Raw genomic sequence first — 21,482 nt, forward strand, 5'->3', positions numbered from 1 at the left:
TGGCCTCCGTGGCCAGGGCATAGGAGGACAACCTACCTCTCAGGGGGGGTCCCACTGTCCCCCTGGACAGGCCAGCATCATCCGAGGAACGTTGGTAGGCGGCCCTTGTTCCTCTGTTCCTTGCAAGTGACGGTGTGGAAGGTGATCTGGCTTCTGTGTCTGGAGGAGGGACAGTAGAGCCACCGTGTCACACTCACCTTCCAGCCATAGGGATGATCAGGGCCAGGGATGGCCCAGCGGGAGGCGTCTCCCACCGCAGCCATTGTCCGCGGTCCCCACTCGTTCTTCCTGAAGCAAACCACCCGGAACCCTGACCAGGAACAGCTGGGCAGACCGCCGGGAGAGCCCGCAAAGCAGTACAACTTTAGGTTACCTTTAGAGAGCGAGAGGGAAGGGGAACGGGGGTGTGCACACAGGTGTGAGCAGGGGTAAGGAGAGGGGTGGGGAAGACTCAGGGCTCCATCCCACGGCACCCAGCCAACTGCCCCCAGGAACCCCCAGGCGCCCCTCCCTGATTTTAGGTTTTTATTTGTCAAACGACAAGCACGCATCAGACCTGCCTGGGGCTGTCTCCCGTTGGTCTGCATAGCGTTTAAGGTGAAATTTGGATCTGTTAGCAACATTAAAAAGTTTTCAGAGAAAAATTCTGATTTCTGGCTTCTGGCACCTGCCCCCCATCCACCCCCATTCCCAGCACCGCGTGTGCCCCCATGACCCGGGGCCAGCTGCGGTCACTCACACAGGTCTGTATCGTGTGGACGCGTGACCGTTTGAAACACAAGTTAGAGCCGTGTGTTCACGGAGGATAAGCTCTGGCCGAGCAGGCAGAGGTGGATGCGAATGATGGGGGGGCGGAAGAGCTGCTGGTGACCCAGAAAAGGCAGGAGGAGGACAGAGGGCAGAGGGGACGGGGACGAGTCACGAGCACGAGGCCCGCAGGGCCTGCGACGAGGGACATCAGAGGGAGCCCTGGGGAGGGGGTCGGGGAGGTGGTCAGGGCCACGGGTGCTGCGTCTGGGGGCAGGAGTCGGGGGGGGCTGAGCCCTCGCAGCGCATCCTGTACGCGGAAGAGTGGCCAGTGCCACGGCCCGAGGCCACGCCTCTCGGCAGGGCGCCCCGTTCCCCGACCGCTGGCCACGGCCTGGACTGAGGCCACTATGCCGGGCTTGCTTTCAGGTTGAGGCCGATGGTGTCTGCGCAGCCAGCCAAGAAAGCGGCGGTGGGAGAGGTACGTAGTGTGGCCGCCGCTGAGTCCCCACGTCTGCGAGCAGCTGAGCAGTCCGGCTGTGGCGGGAGGGAGCGCGGGCCATCCTGGCGCGCACAGAGGGGCCTGGGCGTCTGCCGGGTGCCGTGCCGGGCTCGGGCTCAAGGGAGGGGCTGCTTGAGGGGTCGGGGGCTCCGCAGGTGGGAGCGTCCAGGGGACGGCAGGGCCAGCCGGGCTGCGGTGGTAGGGCCCGTGCCCCAGGGCAGGCAGCCTCCCAGAGCCTCTGCTCCTTGGTTGCAGACGGTGCTCCCGAGCCCGCCCGCCCTGGGAGCCGAGGCCGTCAGGCCCGCCGCAGTGGTGGAGAGCGGCCCGGTGTCGTACCACCCCGAGGAGGACCCCGACGACGAGGACCCCGACGAGGAGGACGGGGAGCCCTGTGTCAGCGCCCTGCAGATGATGGGCAGCAACGGTGAGGGGGTGACGGGCACCGGGTGGGGCGGAGTGGGGTGCTTCAGAGGAGAAGGCACAGGCCCTCGGCCGCACCCAGGCCTCTCGGCTTTGGGACGGAGACCCTGGGAGGTCGGCTGTGTCCGTTCTGAGGCCCTCGGGTGCCGGAAGCTGCTGGCCAGGCCCTGCGTGTGCTGAAGGCGCCACGACGGCGGGGGGGCCAGGTGCGCAGCGCCCCAGGGCGTCCACAGTTACCCTCTGTGCCTCCGCAGATTACGGCTGTGACGGCGAGGAGGACGATGGGTACTGAGCCGCGGCCCCGCAGCCAGTGATGTCTGGCCGTGGGCCCTGCTGTGTCTGGTGGGGATCAGATGGGGCCTCAGGTGGCCTGCCTGCCCCGCAGCCCTCGCCGCAGCCACTCCACGCCTCCGTGGCACTTGCTGCCGGGACCACGTCTGGAGCACCGTAAGGCGCTGGACCAGTGTCTGCGCGTCCGGTCGGACGTGGGGCTTACAGCCCAGGAACGCTCACAGGAGGCTCGGTCCAGTCCCCTGGACGGACCCTGAGGCACGAGGAGGCCCGCTCTTGGAAGTGAGTGTGGGCCGGGGGGCTGTGGTACCCCGCTGTCCGCCCTTACGGGGCCAGGCGCCTGGGCGCCCACCCCTCCGCGGGGCTGAGGAACGCTGCACCCACTCCCCCCCACCCCGCTGCTGCGTCTTCAGCCAGACCCCAGACTCTCCTGCGCCTGGCCCCAGCGTAGCCAGCCAGCGAACTGAGTCAGCAGCACTGCTCAGCAGACGTGGGACAGTGGGCTCCACTGCGCCCAGGTGCACAGCCGCCCTGGGTGGTGCCCTGCGCCGCCGTGTGGCCGGCCTGGATGTCGGGCTGGCCCTGCTGCACGGAGCCGGAGCCAGGCGGAGCGGGAGGTGCTTCTTGTTCGAGCCGGAGCCTGGGCCAGTGTCCACAGGGGCACAGCAGGCAGAGGGTCCTCAAGCCCAGCTACTCTTCTGGATGGTTCCCACCACCCTCAGCTGCCCCTCGGGGCCAGGCCTCGTCTCTGAAGGCTCAGGGACCACTTTCCAGGTCTCAGCGTGGGCATCAGTGCTCTGGACATGGCCAGGGAGGCAGGGCAGATGCTCGTGGCCCTCGAGACGCCAGCCGTGGTCACCCCAGCCCCTACAGTGGCAGAGCCAGGCCATACTGCGTTCCCAGGGCCCAGCCCTCCGTCTCCGGGGTGGGCCAGGACCCTCCCAGAGTGCAGCAGAGTCTGCAGGTAGGGGATTTTTCAGGTCCTTGGCTGCACCTGCCTGGACCCTGGGGCCTCTAGAAGGCTGGACAGGAGAGTGGGTTTAGTGAAATAGAAAGATCCATCACTTGAGCAGAAACCCAGTGAGGCTGTGGCGTGTGCTTCCCCGTCTGGCTCCGAGGCCTGCTCTGGAGGGGTGAGGCCACATGGCTGCCCGGCCAGCAGGGGCGGGACAGGCACACAGCAGGCAGGCTGGCCCACACGCCTGGCCTGTCGTCAGATGTGCGAGGTCTGTCCCTGGCGTGGGCTCTCCTGGCTGGGGCCTCTCTGGGGTGTTCTCCGTGCCAGTCAGGGAGTGGAGCGTGGGCCGCCCAGCCAGGGACTGGGCCCGCGGGACCCCCGGGTGGAGGTGTGGCAGTGGCTCCAGACGTGGTGGAGTCGCCTTCTGGGACGCGAGGCTGTGTGTGTGCACGGCAGAACACCTCCACTGGGAGCTTGGGTAAGAGGAGGTTTCTGGGTGGAGGCCGCAGGGGGTGTGCGGTCCTGCAGCTGCTCCCTGCAGGAGCTGAGCCTGCAAGGCAGGGGAGGGCGGGGATCCTGTAGGGGGTGTGCAGCGGGGGAGGGCACGGGGGGGGGCTGAGGCCCCTGAGGCTGGACGAGGTCCAGGGGCAGATGGCAGGGACCAGGTGTGGTGTGTGCCTGCAGCAGGGGGTCCAGCCCCAGGATGTGTGGGAGACGGGCCAGGGCGGAGGGGCTGGCTGGCGGGAAGGACGTATCCCGAGAGGACGTGGTGAGGAGGGTGGTGGGGACTTTGTCACGTGGGTGCATGGGTGGCACGTGGTCTGAGATGCTCTCGCTCTGGCAGTGACCAAGGTGCTGGTGAGGGACGGGGCAGGGTGCTCTGGGCTATGGGCTGTGCCCTGTGTGCGGGCCGCCACTGCCGCACTTGTGGGCTTGAGGGGGACATGCAGGCCTGTCTGTCCCTCTGCCCCACGTCCCCACGCTGCTCTTCCGACCTCAAGGAGGACCTGTTCCATCTAACCCTGGGCACAGCCCTCAGTGCTCCCCAAGAGCCAGGCCAGGGCCTCGGGAAGCTGTGCCTGGCGGGTGTGGGCTCAGGCCGCAGCTCCCCGCGTTCTGCAAGGCTCAGCCCCTTCAGGGTCCTCGTGGCAGGGAGTGGACTCAGGCCACCCTGTCACCACCCCTGACCCGTGTCCCTACTGGGTGGGCGGCAGGAATGGGCACCCTGGGTGCCTGGGCGGGGGAGAGGGGAGGCGGCCCTCTGTGAGCAGTGTCCAGGGTCAGGGCCCCTGAGGTGTGAGGGCCAGTGGGCAATCCCCTGGAGTGGTGGCAGTGGCCTGCCTCGGGCCGGGGTCAGGCCCAAGGCGGTGCACGGCAGTGGCCTGGCTGTGTGCTCTGCGCCTGCTTCCACCCTGGGCTCTGAGCCGACCCTGGGGCTGGACCCGTGTGGCTCGCTTGCCCTGCTTGGACGGCACCCGTTGCTGCTGGTCACTTGTGCCGCCCCTCGCTTCCAGCCTGGCGTCACAGGAGGCCACAGGGAGCCAGCGGGGGGAGCCAGCGCGGAGGTGGCTTCCCCGGCACCCATCCTGACAGCCACCCCTTCCCGGGTGACAGTGGGCTGGCCCGGAGAGGAGCACTCGGCATTGCACCACCTCACTGCAGGGCCGGGGCGGGGAGCCGCGAGGAGGCAGCCTGCCCCCCACGGGAGCTCCTCCCGGAGCCCTTGAAGCCCGTCCGTGCTGGGGGCCCTCATGGGGCGGCGGCTGGGCAGAGGGCGGTGCTCGAGTACATGCCTGTCCCCCCTCCTGCCTGTGTGTGCCTCCACGCACGCGCGCACACACTGTACACACCTGCCACGTGCACACGTGCCCTGACCCACTGCCAGGCACACACGTCCCGAGGGGCCGCAGCCACCGGACCGCCCTTCAGGGTGCCAGGCCCAGGGCGGCTGGGGGTCCCCCTGGGGGCTGTGGGCCGGTCGTTGCTCTTGATGGCGCGTGTCCTTGCAGGGCGCCTGCAAGGGTGCACCTTGCAGGGTGACGGCCTGCCCTGACCCGCTCCCCAGGGGGCGTGGGGGCCATGTCTCGGGGTGCTGGGAGCAGCCCCTCCAGGACTGAGGGGACAGGTCTGCGACTGCACCCACTCATCCACCCAGGGCCCTGGCTAGAGCCTCCAAGGGCCGTCTCCAGGCGTCCTGAGCAGGCGGTGGGGCCCCGAGGGGTCGGCAGGAGGGAGGGAGGGAGGAATGGGCGCCCCACATCCACCTCCCGAGAGCCGTCCCCAGCGGCTCACATCTGTACGGTCACTCCAGGAGGCCACCCCCCACACCTGCCCTGCCGGCCACCGTCACCCCAGCCCCCGTGTCCCTCAGCCTTGTGCGCCCCAGGCCCACACCACCTGCTCCCAGCACAGTGGGTTCTGGATTGCTGAGGCCCCTACCCCTGCTGCTGGCCACCCTGCTCCCAAAACCACCTGAGGGCAGTGTGGGCCCCTTTGGAGGAGGGGGGCGGGCAGCCCCCAAGGACAGAGCTCCGCTGACGCAGTGTCTGCCCTGCCGGGGCTGCTCGGGTGCCTCAGGCTTTGGGGACCCAGCAGGAGCCCTGCGGTGCCCTCTGGGGACACCCATCCCCCTGCTGGCAGTGTCATCGGCGCTGCTTCCACCTGTCCCCCCTTGGCCCTCTGCTGCTCCACGGCGGCTTGCTGGGGGGGTGCGGGGTTGTGGCCCGCTACCCGCTGCCGCGTTGATGGAGTTGGGCCCTGAAGCGTGTAGGGCCACCCCCCCCAATCCCGCCAGGCTGCAGGGCAGACTCAGGGAGGTGAAGTGCAGGCCACAGGTGTCACCGCCAGGGGGACGTGGTACCTAGCCCTCAGTCCTGGGTACGCCACCGTCCTCAGCCCTCCCTGCCCCGCAGCTGCTTGCCCCCTGGCGGCCACAAGTGGGTTCAGCCGAGGCCTCCCACCCCCTGGGAACGCTGCATTCCCCAAATAATAAAGACTAGGAGCCTCGAAGTGGCAGGGTGCCGGTCTGGGTCTGCCGTCTTTGTCCAGGGTGCGTCGTCAGAGGGCCCGCCTGGCTGCGCGCCACCAGTCGGGCATCACAGGCTCACCGTCCCCCGCACGCTGGGCCCAAGGACCCCTTGCCCAGCAAGGCAGCAAAGACTGGCATGGAGCGAAGGCGACCCGACAGGCGCAGCCCGGGGCCCCCGCCACCTGGACTCCGGCTGCCCCTGCGCGTGCGGCCCTCCCGGTGGGCGGCTGCGCTCGGGGCCTGCAACCCACTGGGCCCGACACCCGGGCTGCCTGTGGGCCGAGAGCCCCGGGGCCCCTTTCCTCCCCTGGGCGGGGCCCAGTGCCTCTGCCCCCAGCCTGCAGCCACACCAGACGCCCTGCTTGTCCCCTGCCCTGTGAGGACGACGGCCCTTCCTGGGGCCCCCACGGCCCCAGCTCCAGCACCCGTGCTTGCCAGCCCCCAGGCCCTCAGCTGCCCTGGACGTGCACCGCGGCCCCTCGGGGTGGGGGGTGCCAGAGGGGCTCCCGGGCCAGGGCTTCTGGGCTTCCAGGCTCGGGGTGGGGGTCACACTTGCGTGTGACTGGCAGCTTCCCCGCGGTCAGCGCCTCTGTGCCTACGTGCCTAGAGGGCCGGCAGGTCCCCGGGGAGGCCTGGGCCCCAGCCAGGCTGGCAAAGCCTAGGGGCCAAGGGAGCAGCTCCAGAGCTGCAGGCCCTTCAAAGGGGACGTGGGCGGTGGCAGAGCGAGGCTCTTTATGGCTTTCCTGCCGGCGGAGGAACCTGGCTCAGGAAGCCATTGTCTCCGTACAATGGGCCCGGCTGGGACCTGTGCGGGCAGGGGCCCGGCTTGGTTACAGCCTGACCTTGACCCTGACGTACCACCATAGTCCCCAGCGCCCTCTCACGGCCCGCGGGCACCCGCAGCATCCCTGGGGGCTGTGGAGGGGGCGTCCTGCAGCCCAGGGCGGCCCCGCGGGCAGGGAGGGACAGTCCCCTTCCACCACGGGTCGCGCGAGCGCCCAGGAGGCCCGAGCTGGATGGCGGGCGTGCCAGGGGCTCGCTGCTCCTCTGCAGCAGCCAGAGCAATCGCCCCCAAGCCCTTGGGAGGTCCCGTCTGCCAGGCGCCAACTTGGTGGGGCCCTGGAAGATACCTGCCTGGCGCGTGGCAGGGCGTGAGCTCCGGGGCCAAGGGCCGGCTGTGGCAGGGCCCGGCCGCGTGTGGTCCCGGCCCGGGAGGGCGCTGGGCGGCCCAGGGGCGGAGCCGGGATCAGCCTCGCAGGTGCGCGGCTCGCACAGGTGCGCGGTCAGCCATGGGGAAAGGGAGCCCTGGCTCTGGGGCAGCCCCTGCAGTCCCCCCCCACCCCGATCTCCCTGAGGCCTTGCCGCCTCCCGGTGCTCCGCAGAGGCCCCTTACCGGGAGAGCGTTTCCAGCCAGCACACGCGGGGCTCTGAGGGACGCACAGCTTCCCTCGGGATCCGGGCTGTTCGCCCAGCGTTGGTGGAGCCTCGCGGCGCCGTCCACTCCGAGGTTGGCTGGGGGGACGCAGGGGTGCAGCCCCCTGGACCGCGGCGGGGTGGCTGTGCAATGGTGGGGAGGCTGGGCAGGGGCTGAGCAGGGGGGCCCGGGGGGCGTAGAGTCAGGGCGATGGGGAGGCCCCGGAACGGGCAGACCTCTGGGGCTCAGTGGCCTAGGGCGCCGCTCAAGGGCCCTGCGGTGCAGCCCCAGCCTGGGAATGTGGGTGTTGGGGCCGCCCCCAAGGTCCCCAGCCGCGCAGAGAGCCCCCCCTTCCCCGGCCGGTGGGCGCCGTGGGTCCCAGCCAGCAGGCGGCACTGCAGGACAGTCAGGCGGCTTGAGGGCGTCCGGGCACCTCCGGTGGCGGGTTCGGGTCTCACTGCTGCCGGGAGGGTGGCACTCTGGGAAGGAGCCCACGGGGACCGCTGGCTCCCCTGCCATTTACCTTGGCACGGGTGTCTGATGCAGGCAGAGCTGCTCCCCGGGCCCTCCCCACCCCCTCAGCGTCGCCTCTGGCCTCCCCTGCAGTGTCCCCAGGCGCCCTGGTGAGGGGTGGGCTCTGCAGGGGACAGCAGGCTCTGGGGCCCTGCTGCAGCTTCTGTGTATGGGGAAGCCTCCCAGTTCCGTGGAGTGGTGACAGTCCTCGGGGGGGCCGGGGTGACGGGGGTGTCGAGGTTAGCCAGGAAGTCTCCCTGGAGGAGGACGGGTCCACACTGGGACCCAAAGGAAGAGAAGCTGGTCAGGTCACGGTTGGGCACAGAGGAGGCAGGTGGCTACCGACCTGGAGTCAGAGTCCGGGCACAGGAGAGGAGAGGGAGATTTGGTAAAAGCCTCTGAGGGTGGGACAGTCAGGTCCCTGGAGGCTGGGGCGTCCTGTTCCTTGCAGGACGGGAGGGGAGCAAGTATGTGGCCAGAGGTGGGCCCAGGAGGAGGTGTGTGCTCTACCAGGTGACCCCACTGGCTTCGGCAGAGCCCTGGTGGCTGGGGACGGGGGAGGGGACCACCCAGCATTTCCTGAGGGCAGAGCTGGACCCTAGACGTGGGGAGATGGTGGGTGGACAGTGGCACAGGGCAGGCTGGGGCCAGCTGGGTCCTGGGAACGGTGTTCAGAGTGGCCTTGCCCGCCAGGTGCAGGGGTAGGTGAGAGCAGGGAGGCAGAGGCGGGGCGGGCGTGCGTATGGGGGCAGGGTGTCCCCAGGCCAGGCTCCCAGTGAGTCACTGCTGACCCGTCGTCCTGGCGGCGCCGTGGGGGCCCAGGCCGGGCTGGCCGCAGGAAGCTGATAAAGGGCCAGAGTCAAAGCCTCCGGGCTTCCCACTTCCTGCAGCCCCAGGGCAGGGCGCGGCGCGGGGGGCGGGGGGGGGGGGCAGGGGTGCTGAGGCAGGGCCCAGGTGTCCGGGGCCTTCCCGCCGCCCACAACCCGAAGTGTGACCCCCGGGCGCCTGGCCCAGCCTCCGCGGCATGTAGGGACGTCGTGGAGGACGGGGCAGGCCCGGGCACACGGCGGCACGGGGGGGGGGGGGCGGCTGGAGTTTTGAGGCGTCACACCAGGGACATCAGGGCCGCGCGGAAAGGCCGGCCAGGGCCAGGGGGGCGCGGGCAGGCGGTGGGCGCCGATCCCCGGGGCGCCTGCGACCCCCCCGCACAGGGGCGCGCTAGGCAGGTGCGCGGGGGGCGGCAGGGGCGCGGGGGGGGACGCGGGGGGGGGCAGGGGCGCGGGGGGGGGGGCGGCAGGGGCGCGGGGGGGGGGCGCCCAGACCGCAGCCCTCTGCACCCCGGCCCCAGTGCCACGGTGGGGACAGCCCAGCGGCAGGCGGGTCGCCGTGGGCAGCGCCGCCTTCCCCGCGGCCCCAGCCCAGCGCCCCGACCCCTGGGACCCCCGGGTGCCCGCCGGCGGCCCCCGTCCCCGAAGCCTCCGCCAGCGTCGCCGAGACGCCTCCTGTGCGGGCGGGCGGCGGCCTGGGGCGCGCGGGGCGGGGGCGGGGCCGGGGGCGGGGCCGCTCCGCCGCGAGCTCCCGGATTGGCCCCCGCGCGGCCGGCGGGGGCGGGTCGGCCGCCCATTGGCCCGCAGGCGGGGGGCGGGGCCTGCGGCGGCCGCGGCCCCCGAGCCGGGCGAGCCCGCGGACCCCGGGGCGGGCGGAGCGGGGCGCCCTGCCCGGGCCCGGAGCGCGGCCTTATCAGCGCGGGCAGCTGGCGGCCCGGCCGTGCGCGAGCGCCCCGGCCCAATTCAATGGCCATTGTCCGCCGGCCCCTTTGTTCAGGAGGCGGCCACTTCCTGCGGGCAGGGCTGGGGCGGGCGGGCAGGAAACGCTCCGAGCCGGGGCCCAGACGCCGAGGCCGCCCCAGCCCGGGTCACCGGCGACGGCCACCTGCCCGGGGGCGCCGGGGGCCGGGGCTCGGCGGGGTCAGCCCAGCGACCGGCCGGAGGGCGCGGAGGCGGGGCGGGGCGGGGCGGGGCGCTGAGCTCGCAGCCCGAGCGCGGGGGAGGCGCGGAGGAAGCCGGAGGGAAATCCTCAGCACCGGGCGCCCCTCCCAGGCCTGCCCGCTTCCCCGAGCCCCGGCGGGGGGACCCTGGCGGGGGGACCGGCTCCCGGAGGCCCAGGAGAGCACCGGGAGGGACTCAAGACTGCAGGGGATGGAAATGCAACTCCCCGCTGCCCTCTGCGGAGGGGGGGGGGGGAAGGTCCACTCGAGACCCCGTGAGACCCCAGGAGCACCATCCAGACAAAGGCCTGGGGGAGGAGGAGGGAGGGACGGAGGCCGGGCCCCAGGTGCTCCCCCAGGAGCAGGGCCCCTGGTGCTCCCCCAGGCGCAGTGCTCCAGGTGCTCCCCCAGGAGCAGGGCCCCAGGTGCTCCCCCAGGAGGAGCCTGCCGGTTCTGCCTTCCCCTGGGCCCCCCACCCGGCCTCCTTGTCCATCTTCCCTCTGCTGCTCTGCAGCCCGCTCCCCGGGGCCCGGGGCTCAGCCTGTGCAGCACTTGCGTGGCAGGGCCTTGGTCCCATGCTCACCCACAGCTGGGAGTAGGGTCTGCAGGGTGGGTGGCAGTCGCAGGCTGGCCCGGCAGCAGCACTCATGGGTCCCATCTGAGCCATTCGAGGCAAGGATGGGTACAGCCTCTGCCCCAGGCACACCCACCTGCAGGGACCTTCCATGCCATCCCCATCCTGCCCTCTCCCCAGTGGCCCGGAGCCTCTTGCTCTTCCTTCCTCTGAAGCCCCGTGTGGCCTCTGTGCAAAGCGCCCCCACACTCAATCCAGCTCCTGCAGGAGAAAACTGCCGCAGGTAATCGAGTGGCAGGACCCAATGGGACTTGGTGACCAGGGCTCGGGAGGCCAGAAGAGCAGCCCGGAAGCAGCGCACCAGGAGGCCACTGCCTGGGGCCAGAGGGGCCGGGGAGCTTGCTGCTCAGCCCCGTGTGGCTCAGTCCCCCGAGGCCCAGACTGCTGGAGGTGCCCCTCGGTGGCCTTGGGCAAGCATGTCCCCTCTGAACTCGAAGCTGTGATACAGGGGTTTGTGCAGACGAAGTGAGGTGTCCGAGCACCCAGCGAGCACTGGAACTTAGTAGGTGCTTTACAGAGGGCAGCAGGCGCCCCCCAGGGAGAGAGGGGAGGCATGCCACCCCGTGCCTTGGCCTCGGGAGCTGGAGGTCACGGGGTCTGGGAGAGGCTTGAACCCAAAGGCGTCTAAAAGGCCGGGGCCAAGTAGGTATCCAGTGGGGAGAGACGCTGTGAGCAACAGATAGGAATGGGCCAGAGGGGCGGGACGCCCCGGGAGCCCACACAGGGTGCCTGCCCCCCAGAGCGGCCCCTCCGCGCCCTCCATCGCTCTGGCTCTGCACCTGCTGAGCAGCAAACGCCACGTGGCCACGTGGGCTACTCCCACACAGCTGTCAGGGACGCTCAAGGAAAAGGATTGCGTGTCACTCAAAACAAGGTGGGGGTCCTGAAGGGGATAGAAGAAAGGTGTGCCCGGGCAGGACCCCAGAAGTGCAGGGGAGGCGAGGTCTGGCCACCGTGGGTTCGGGCGAGGGCGGGGCCCGAGCCTCAGGAGAAGGCAGGAGGGCGGCTGGCCAGGGCACTCGGGGGGAGACCCCGACAGGCGTGTCCACGGGGCGCGGGTGGGCCGCGGGCAGTGCTGGGCACCGGAGGTCCCGTGGGGCCTTCAGCCCTGGGGGTACAGAAAGGTTAAAACACAGGGGACGCCTGGGTGGCGCAGTCGGCGGAGCGCCCACCTCTGGATTTCGGCTCAGGTGATCTGCGCTCCCGGCGTCTGCTCGAGAGGTCACCCCCCACCCCGTCACCCCGCTCTCACACTGGCTCTCAAAATAAGTACATCGTGAAACTATGTGCACGTAGTCGGGAGAGGAGGCTGCGAGGGCGGCGGGGGGCCGGAAGGGCGGCGTCCTTGCCGCGTTGCCCGGAGCAGCTCGGGGGAGCCCAGCTCGAGAGCCGCCTGGTGTCCCCGCTGCCCCGCGCTTGGCCGCCCGGTGGGCACCCTCCCCCCGCGGGTACAGGGCTTGACTCTCCTGCCCTAAGGCCCTGCCCTCACAGCTCTTCCCCAGCAGGGAGAGGCCCAGGGGTGCCCCCCAGGCCGCCCCCCGCCCGCCCAGCACCCGGCCTGCCCTCGCCACGGCCCCTTGGTATCAGGGCCCCAGGCATCCCGTGCCTCACTTCCCGGGGGCGCAGACTGCTGTCCCCACCCGTGCCTGGCCCCGCACAGCCGTTACCCTGCACCCACGCCCCCTCCTCCGGGAGGCCCCCCACGGCCTCTCCCAGCCCTGTGGCTGCCTGTCCAGCCCCTGCCCGTGTGCAGGCGCTCGGGGGGCCTGGGGGCCTGGGGGTGCCGGGCTGCAGCAGCACTTGGCTGGAGGCTCCTCTGGGGGAGGTCTCCGTGCTCAGCCCTCGGGCCAGGCACAAATGCAGGAAGTCACCAAGGGGAAAGTCTGTCACACGAAGGTATTGTTCCCGGGCTCGTGCTTTCCGGGTGGGCTCGGTCCGCGGTGCGGCTTGCGCGTTCTGGGGACTCCTGGCCCAACTGTTTCCCTCCGAGACCCCGGGGCGCCTAGGGGTGGGGAATGTGGGGCCAGGGTGCAGCCTCGGGGAGACGTGGGCCCGCCCTGGGCGGTGTGTGTCCCTGGAGCCCTGGGTCTGCGCCGTGTTGGGGCCCGAGGGGGGTCGGGGCCAGGGTTCCACGCGCCACCCACACACTCTCTGCCGGCCTGTGGGCCTTGGGGTCCTGCCCAGGCTGCACCCAGGCTTGCCTCCCTCCCCCCAGGAGGGCCACCCCGCACCTCACCCCACGCCCCCTGCAGCCTCGGAGGCCTGGCCAGGGCCTGCTGCCCACTGCCACTGGCCTGCCTGAGCCACTCCGTCCTGGGGGGACCCTGCCACAGCTGAGGACAGGGCTGGCTGGGCAGGAAGTCAGCCCACGCTAGGCCCCCGGGGGGCAGTGCAGGGGCAGGCAGTCCTCACCTGACCCCACCCCCTGCTCTCGGGCCTTACATCAAGCCCCACATGGGGTACGTAGGGTACCATGGGGTAAAGGGGGGTGTTGCTTCCATCTCACTCATCTGCACACAGGAGACGACAGGTGCGCTCGGGGTTGCCAGAGCACCAGGAGGAGCTGTGTGCAGATGAGTGAGATGGAGCACCTGAGGAGCACCAGGAAGGGCTGTGGACAGCAGGTGCCCCACCGGCCCACATCCTGCAGGATCCCAGTGAGGAGCCTGAGAGCCCGGGGGTGCGGGCGCCACAGACCCCAGGGCCACCCGGCACTGAGCCCCAGATTAGAGGTGGGAGCAGTGGGAGGTGGGCGCAGGCGTGGCTGGAGGCCATGGGAGTCGCGGCCAAGCGGGCAGGCCCAGGCTGGGCGTCGGGGCCGTGGCAAGGGTGCTGGCCAGCAGCAGGGGTGGGGGAGTCAGAGGCCCAGCCCTGGCCCAAGCACCTCAGTGCGCCTGGGCCAACGCCGCGGTGGAGCCAGGGAGGCCAGGCCAGGAGGAGCCAGCTTGGGAGGAGAAAGGAGCACCGCTCCCAGACGTCCTGGGCAGGGCAGACGGACAGACCAGAGGGGGGCGCAGGCCCCAGACAGAACCCGGTGGGCCCAGGATCCTGGACGCTGAAACACAGGGCTGGGGAGGCGTCCGCCGCGAGGAAGGGATCGGGAAGGGTCGCGACAAGGGTTCTCCCGGAACGGGAAGGGATGCTGTGCCCACAGCCCTGTCGGGGTAGAGGTAGGGGAGGAGGGGGACCGCATGATCCAGTTTCCTCAAAGGATAAAATAGAGAAGGGGGACCTTCTGGGGAATCAAAGTCCAAAGATTTGCCTAAATTACAGACCTAGGCCTCAGGCGGAGAGGGCCTTCGGGGGCAGCGGGGATGGCATTCGGGAATGGCCCATGCACCCCCATCTCCCTCGCCACCCCAGGTCACGCAGACCCCACTCCTCCATCCTTCCCACCGCTAGCCCCCACTCTTCCTCCCGACCCCCCATGCACCTCCTCCCACTTGGTTGTTCTGAAGCAAACCCTCGGTGTCGCTCCACATTTCAGTTTGTATCACTATGAGACGGTTTCGCAGAGAATGACTATAATGGCATCGGCACGCTGGTGCCCAGTCAGGGTTCCCGGCTCCCAGACGGCTGGTCTGAGGAGGGCCCGCACACGCCCATCACTGTGGCTGTTTGATACGCCTCTCGAACCTCCATATCCTCAGGTTCTCCCTCCTGCTCGAAGAGACCTGGCTGTCGCGCGCTTGTCCCGGACCCCATATCTGCTGCAGGCCCCTTGTTGAGTGCGGGCTTGGCCAGTGTGGCAGCGTCCCTCAACAGTGGTGTTCTCCTGTTGGGAGGTGCGTGGTCTCTGGTTCTTGTTTTATTCTATGTTTTTATTGTAGTAAAATATACGTAACGTAAAATTGACCATTATAACCTTTTTGAATAGCGTCACGAAGGACAAAGAGGAATACCAGTACTTGTGAGACGCCCAGCAGATCAGAAAAATACAACATGTATGCAACCACAAACAGAGCTTCAGAAGACAGAAAGCCTCTGGTGACCAGTGGCGCCCTCCCGCTCCTCCCTGCACGCTGACCGCTCCAGCATCCATAAGCAAAGATGGAAACAATTGGGATGATGTGATAAATAGAGGCACTCTGTTTTCTAGGACAAACAGGGTGATTCTCCAAATCTCCCTCCTTTTTTTGGGGGGTCCCCAAAGAGGCCTCAGGACGCCTTCAGGAGTGGAAGCGGCTGCAGGAGAGGCAAGCAGGCAGGCAGTGGAGCGAGGCCCCCCTTGCTCCACGACGCAGAAAGTGGCTCCAACCTAGAATTTCATACCCAGCCCAGACGTCCGTGCGTATGAAGGGAAATAAAGACATTTTCAGACACGTAAGGAGCCACGCTGTATCTGCCAGGTGCGCTCTCTCAAGCTCCAGGAGGACCTGCTCCATTAAAATATGAGTGTAAGCAGAGAGAGAGAGAGAGAGAGAGAGAGCGCCGGCATGCAGGCCCACACAGGAGCCGGAGCAGGTGAGCTCCCGGCATGTGCGGGGAGAGGTCTGCAGGACAGCTGCGCCCTGTGAGGCTCGCCAACCCCCCCAGCAGGCCCTGAGGCCGCAGCTTCCTCGGGGAGCCTGCTCTGACACACGCCTGGCCTGCCTGCAGCGGCGGGGGGTGGGGGGAGACCCAGGCAGTGAGAAGCCCATCCTTGGGGCCCTGCCGGTGGGGGCCTGGGCGTCCCTGGGTCATCGGTGTCCCTGCCCACTGATGGCTCCAAATGGCTCCTAAACTCTCAGGGAGGCTGAGGCCAGCTGGCCCTTGAGGCTCTGCAGCCTCTCTTCGCCTGGGGCCTCAGCTGAGCGGTTTGTCAAAACCAAGAGGATGCAGCGTGGGGAGGTACACCAACGCGACAAGTGAGGGACAGCACGCAAGGCCTGGAGGAAGTTCCGTGGCTGGGGCCAGCCCCCCAGCAGCCAGCAGGGTCCCACCAACACGCTATTTCATGACCGGCACCTGCATGTCTATTTTACTATTTTGCTTTAAACTGATATTTTATTTTTTAAAATTTTATTTTTTTAAAGATTCACTTATTCATGAGAGACACAGAGAGAGAGAGAGAGGCAGAGACACAGGCAGAGGGAGAAGCAGGCGCCCTGCGGGGATCCTGATGCGGGACTGGTTCCCCAGACCCCGGGGCCATGCCCTGCGCTGAAGGCAGGTGCTCAACCCCTGAGCCACCCAGCCGACCCTAAACTGATTTTTTATATTGTGCAAGCACAACACAGGTCACACTTAGCCGTTTGAAACCAGTGGCGCTCCTTCACCCTGGCACTAATGCAGCAGAATACTGACGGCGGGACGGCGGGTCAGCCCTCCCAACGGGAGGGGACAGCGCAGGACGCAGGGACGCAGACCCGGGGGAGGCGGCGGCTCGCCCCGTCTGGGCACCTGGACAGCCTCCGAGACGGAGGTCTCGCCCAGGCAACCGGCAGACCCAGTGCCCGTTCCGGTTCAAGTGCCTGCTGTCGGTGTTACCACACTTGTCAAGGCCTGCAAGGAAAGGTGCAGGTTAATGATAAAGAAGTTACTTTTGAAGAAGGAAAGAAGGGGCAGCCTGGGTGGCCCAGCGGTTTAGCGCCGCCTTCAGCCCAGGGCCTGATCCTGGAGACTCGGGTCGAGTCCCACATCAGGCTCCCCGCATGGAGCCTGCTTCTCCCTCTGCCTGTGTCTCTGCTCCTCTTTCTCTCTCTCATGAATAAATAAAATCTAAAAAAAAAAAAGGAAGAAAGAAAGACAAAGAAAAGTGAAGAGGTGGAGCAGTACGATCAGAGGACGTGTCTCAAAAGTGCAGCGATGACACCGGGTGGACACAGCTAGAGAGGTCGGCGGGGGGAACAGGACGCGGCGTGTGGAATGCCTCGGGGACACCGGCAGCGGGACATGCCAGACGCAGGGACACACGGACATGTTTACACACTGAAAGGGTCACTGGCAGAGGACCCAGAAACCCCGCCAACACAGGACATGATGGAATTTCAGGACCTAGATGCGGCTGGAGGGGGCACAGGCCTCCAGAAAGGGCCAGGGATCGGCCCAGCCGTTACCATGATGCCAGAAGCAACGGGTGCCGAGTGGTCAAACTGGGACGGGCCATCGGGTCAGACCCCAATCCCGGGAGGGTCCCGGCCAGCCGGCTTTCAGGAGACAGTCGTCGGTCGAGGAAGGCCAGCAAAGGAGGCCGAGGAGCAGGGAAGAGGAGGGCCTGGGTCAGGGATGCGGGATGGAAGTCGCCTGGGTCCTGGACACGGGGCCCCAGGGCAGGGCGGCCGCCACACGGCACCCATCACGGGGTGACCAGGCACACCGACCTGGGTTCCCCAGAGAGGCGGGTGGGTCTGCATACGAGTGTGCGTAGAGGCCTGGTCACCCGGCCTCGTGCGGGCTGCGAGGTCCCACGGCCGGCGGGCGGCCAGCTGCAGGCCCGGGGCCGCCGTGGGTTCCGCTCCGAGCCCACGGGCTGGGCAGACCTGGGTCCCGGCCGGAGGACGGCGGAGGGCGCGGCTCTCTCCCCTCCACGCGCTGCCCGGGCCCCCACGGATCGGACGAGGACCCCCACCCCCACACCGGGCCGGAGTCTGCTTTACTGGGCTCGCTGGGTCGGGTGGCCGTCCCACCCGGGGATGCCAGAGTCATGTCCCGCTGCAGCCGGGGCGCCCGCGGCCCCCCACGCCGACGGTCCAGTGAGCCAGGGCAGAAGAAGGAAAACGGGGCGACGTGCAGTCAGAGGACTGGGTGCGCACGTGAGAACGTGCTGCGAAGTGCACGCTCCGCTAAAGGAAACCCCGCAGGCCTGACGAGCAGGGGCCCGAGCGGGCCTGGGGACGGACGTGGGGACGCGGAGTTCCTGGGGTGTGGCCCACTCGGGGCGCCTTAGCCCCTCTGCACCCTGCGTGCCCGGGCCGGACCTCCGACGGCAGCGGCCTCTGGGCGAGGGGACCTCCCGGCCGCAAAGCTGCTCCCCTTTCCTGACGCCACCGGGTCTGGAGGCAATGCCGGGGCCACAGTAGCCACCCTGTGACGTGAGGTGGAGCGGAGTCCCTGGAAGACCTCTCCCGTGACACGGGCAACCCCGTGCTGCTGGGGCTCCTGGCTGAGCGCCCCCAACCGAGGCAGCACACATCCTGCGGCCGGAGGAAAACGCCTTCAGCCCGCGATCAGGAGCCAGCCCCGTGAGCCCAGACACGCGGGGGGAGCCACCAGAAGCTTCAGCTCCCAGGGCTGGCGGCGGTGGCCTCCTGGGGCGGAGCTGGGGACCGGGGGTGGGGTGGGGCAGCGGCGGTTCTGCGCGCGCGTCTTGAACTCTAACGTTTTCTTTCTGTTTGCCGTGTACACGTGTAACTTTGACAAAAACTAAAATTAAAAAAAAAAACTAAAATTAATTTTAAGAAATAAGCAAAAACCCCCACACTGAAACACGCAGTCATCACCAGAACTCCCCTAAATTGGGTGAAAACAGGAGGCTTGGGGCTCCTGGGTGGCTCAGCGGTTGAGGGTCTGCCTTTGGCCCGGGTCGTGACCCCGGGGTCCTGGGATCGAGTCCCATGTCGGGCTCCTTGCAAGGAGCCTGCTTCTCCCTCTGCCTGTGTCTCTGCCTCTCTCTGTGTCTTTCATGAATAAATAAATAAAATCTTTATAAAAAAAAAGAAAGAAAGAAAGAGAAAATAGGAGGCTTCTCCAGGTGCCCGGGAGCTCAGGGGCGCGGCGCCCGCTTCCTCTCCGCGCCACCGGGGCAGCGGGGCAGGCGAGCTCCGGGGAAGGGCAAGGCCAGCAGCCCTCGAGGCAGCCTTGCTGCACTGGGTTCTCGGCTCAGCGTAGGACACCTGCGGGCGCCAAGCCCGACGCCCTCTGCACTGGCTGCAGAGACAGGCTAGGGCCGCACACGCCCGCGCAGGGGACGGGCCACCAGCAATAACTGAGCGACATGGGCAGGGCGGCGCCCTCCCCACCTGCGCCCTGCCCTCCGGCGTGGCCGCTCCTCCATGTGTGGCGCCCAGCCGCACCCCTACAGCCCAGCACTGCCACCCCTGGAGCCCCCACCCGCTCCTCGCCCTCCCTGCTCGGAGCCGCTGGGCTTCCAGGGCCAGGCCCCCGAGCTGGACCCTCCCTGGCTGGCCTCTGGCTCAGCCTCCGGGCATGAGCCCCTGCTGACCACGCCCAGCCCTGACGTCGTGCTCCCGGGGGCCGCCCCTCCGCCCTCCCCGCCCTCCCTGTTGGCACTGCCCTCCATCCCCCGAGTCTCACAGGTCAGGACCCCCCGCCGGTATCCTCACCTCTCTGGCCCCACGGCTGCCCACCACCCCCACTGGGAAAAGGCTGAGCCCTGGAGGAAGCCGGTGTCCACCTGTCTATCCGCCCAGGCTGCCTGAGAGCACCCTCCGGCCTGGTGCCACGAGGAAGCCCCATCCCGCCCCTGCTGGTGAGCTTGCCCCAGCTCCTCCACGCAGAAGGGAGCCCCCCAAGGGCCCCACCAGCACCTGCCTGTCACCGAGAAGCAGGTCCTGCTGGCACCTGCAGCACGGAACTGCCTGAGGGCCCTCCCCACGCAGGACCCTGCCTGGCTGCGGTGCGCCCTGGGCCCACTTTAAGGGGTCTCAAGCCATCTTGTTTGCGGTTGTTGGAGTGCACGGTGCAGGGGGCACGGACACGGGGCCCATCCAGGTCAGCCCACCGCAGTCTGGACCTGCCCACATGCCTCTGGATGAGGCTCCAGAGCTGGCTTTGGGACAGGCCCCTGCTGGCCTGGGCCTGGGGTTCCTTCCGTCCTGGCCCGTCCCCCTCCTCCAGGTCTCTGGGTCGACTGCCTCCCTCCAGGAGGGGCTAGACCATCCCTCAGCCCGGGACCCCTCCTGCACTGCGCGGGGCACTTGTCTGGGTCCCTCCTGCCAGGGACCCCCAGTTCCAGGCCACCTGGTGTGGGGTCGGCGCTTTGGAGAAATGTCTGTCCTCACACTGCGCCCGAGAGACTTGCCCCTGACCGTGGGATCCTGACCGCGGGATCCTGACTACGGGTGCCAGGTTAGGTGGCATTAGCCATGTCCTGGACCCAGGGGAATGTGGGGAGACAGGGCTGGGTGGCCACGGTCAGCACGGAATGTTCTTGTATCTGAATTATCTGAATTCTGCTCCTTTTTATGGCCGGATGATGTTCTATCACATAGCTGGACCCCGGGGAGACCCGGTCCTTCCAGCTGCCATCAGCAGGGCTACCAGTCCCAGGGTCAGCTGAGCCTGCTCTCGGGTCTCGGGTGTCCACCTAGGAGTGTACTTAGCGGGTCACACCACTCTACAGTTAGCTTTTTTGAGGAACTGGCAGGCGGGTTCCCAGAGGGGCAGCACCTTGCAGGTCTCCCGAGGGCCCTCCGCAGTCTACACGACCACCCCCCCTGCTTGCGTGGAAAATGTGATATTCCGAGCAGCCTGGGTGGCTCAGCGGTTTAGTGCCGCCTTCGGCCCAGGGTGTGATCCTGGAGACCCGGGATCGAGTCCAGCGTCGGGCTCCCTGCATGGAGCCTGCTTCTCCCTCTGCCTGTGTCTCTGCCTCTCTCTCTGTGCATCTCTAATGAAGAAATAAAACCTTTTTAAAAAAATGTGATTTTTCCCTCTGCTGTAAGGAACACAATGCTGGGGACAGAGGCTGCCTCTTCCCAGGTGCTCCTGGCTCTCTGTGGCTCCTCCTCTGCGGAACTGGGGCCATGCAAGCTCTGCCATGTGTCCCACATTCCAGGCAAGGAGGGCCCCTGGGCCCCATGTGTGTGGACGAGAGGCCCACCTGGCTGCCTCTGGGATGGGCCTGGTGTGCGTCCCTCTGGGCCCCAGCACATGAGGACGCGGGCGCAGGCGGGGAAGCACAGACCCTAGGTTTGCTGGGGGCGTGACAGCAGCCCCTGGAACTGTGCTTTCCAGAACTCCATGAAGCCTCCGCCCTCAGGCAGCCCCAGGACCTTCCTTCTGACCCAGGATGCTGCTTGACATCTGAGGGGGTCGTGGGAAGCCTGGCCTAGTGACCCTGTGCTGGGGGAGTGGCTGTCGCGGGGGAAGCGCAGGGAAAGGACACACGCAGTGAGATGGCCAGCCAGCCTTGTCAGGTGCCAGACGCAGGGCAAGGAGCCATCCTGGGCACGCAAGGCCCCTGGGCCTCCTGAAGACTTCAGCCCCAGCGGCCCCCGATCACAACTGCAGAGAAACCCCAAGGGAGAGTGGCCCGGCCGAGCCAGGGCCTTGGGGCACTGAGAGTTGGTGACAAATGAGTGCTTCAAGCCACCACATTTGGGGGCACCTTGTCACATTACGCACAATAGCTAGAGAGGCAACAGCTGGCGAGCCTCGGCCCCAAGGGCACGCGCCAGCCCGCCGGGGTATGCGCCCGGGCCCTAGTGCTCAGCTCCCCTGCCCCTCGGGTCCCAGCGGCCTTGGGGGCAGCCCCTGCACTGGGACGGGGCCCTCGGATCCTCACCCAAGGAAGGAGTCGGGCTCTCGGGCCTTTCCTCAGCTAGGGAGGGGGGCCTGCGGCTGGGGCACCCTGGGGCGGGGACAGGTGAAGGGGCCAGCTCCAGGGGCTGGGAGAGGCCGCTCCTCCCGAGGGGGCCGGGGGCGGGCCCGGGAACCCCCTGCCCGGCCCGGCCCGCCCCCGCCCCCAGCTCTAGGCCTCGCCTCCTCCCAGAGCTCGTCTTCCCGCCATCAGGCTCCCCGGAGGTGTCCCCACGGTCCTCCCCCGCCCGCGCGGGGCCGTCACGCAGCCGCCGACCGACCCGCTCCTCCCTCCCCCGGCGGCTCGCGGGCAGCTGGGCCGCCTCCCGGCCCCGGGCCCGCCCCCGCCCCGCCCGCCTCATCGCAGGGCGCGCCCGCCAAGCCCCAAGGCCCCGGGCACCGGCGCTCGCGTCTCCGGGGGCTCCCCTCCAGCCACGCCGCGCGCGCCCGCCGCACACTGGGCCCAGCCTAGCCGCCCCCGGGCTCACTGGGCCGCGGACCGGGAGGGCCGCACCTGCGCGCGGCCC

General features: G+C 68.3%; 2 protein-coding genes across 4 annotated transcripts in view; both read left to right on the top strand.

The window, feature by feature from the left end:
- Positions 1–5,927, top strand: part of BRF1 (BRF1 RNA polymerase III transcription initiation factor subunit) — a 55,103-nt gene extending 49,176 nt beyond the window's left edge. For all 3 annotated transcript variants that reach the window (XM_041757641.1, XM_041757642.1, XM_041757643.1), the window contains 3 exons: positions 1,177–1,228; positions 1,505–1,673; positions 1,924–5,927. In XM_041757641.1, the coding sequence (XP_041613575.1) occupies positions 1,177–1,228; positions 1,505–1,673; positions 1,924–1,961 (259 nt within the window). In that variant the 3' untranslated portion in view covers positions 1,962–5,927. The remainder of the gene's footprint in view (positions 1–1,176; positions 1,229–1,504; positions 1,674–1,923) is intronic.
- A 2,415-nt stretch (positions 5,928–8,342) lies between these two features.
- Positions 8,343–18,073, top strand: LOC121493315 (translation initiation factor IF-2-like). The gene is made up of 8 exons (XM_041759081.1): positions 8,343–8,370; positions 9,222–9,377; positions 9,508–9,644; positions 9,698–9,840; positions 10,650–10,717; positions 11,631–12,390; positions 13,982–14,279; positions 14,372–18,073. Exons 1-7 carry the CDS (start codon positions 8,343–8,345, stop codon positions 14,220–14,222), a joined length of 1,533 nt encoding a protein of 510 aa, XP_041615015.1. The 3' UTR covers positions 14,223–14,279; positions 14,372–18,073.
- Positions 18,074–21,482: the final 3,409 nt, after the last annotated feature.

This window comes from Vulpes lagopus, chromosome 6 (genome assembly GCF_018345385.1).
Source record: "Vulpes lagopus strain Blue_001 chromosome 6, ASM1834538v1, whole genome shotgun sequence".
Taxonomy (NCBI): Eukaryota; Metazoa; Chordata; class Mammalia; order Carnivora; family Canidae; genus Vulpes; species Vulpes lagopus.

Coding starts and splice junctions, on each gene's coding strand:
- LOC121493315 (XM_041759081.1), top strand. CDS start 8,343: ATGTGGCCAGAGGTGGGCCCAGGAGGAG. Junction 8,371..9,221: donor AGAGGTGGGCCCAGGAGGAG/GTGTGTGCTCTA, acceptor CCCCGGCCCCAG/TGCCACGGTGGGGACAGCCC. Junction 9,378..9,507: donor GCGTCGCCGAGACGCCTCCT/GTGCGGGCGGGC, acceptor ATTGGCCCGCAG/GCGGGGGGCGGGGCCTGCGG.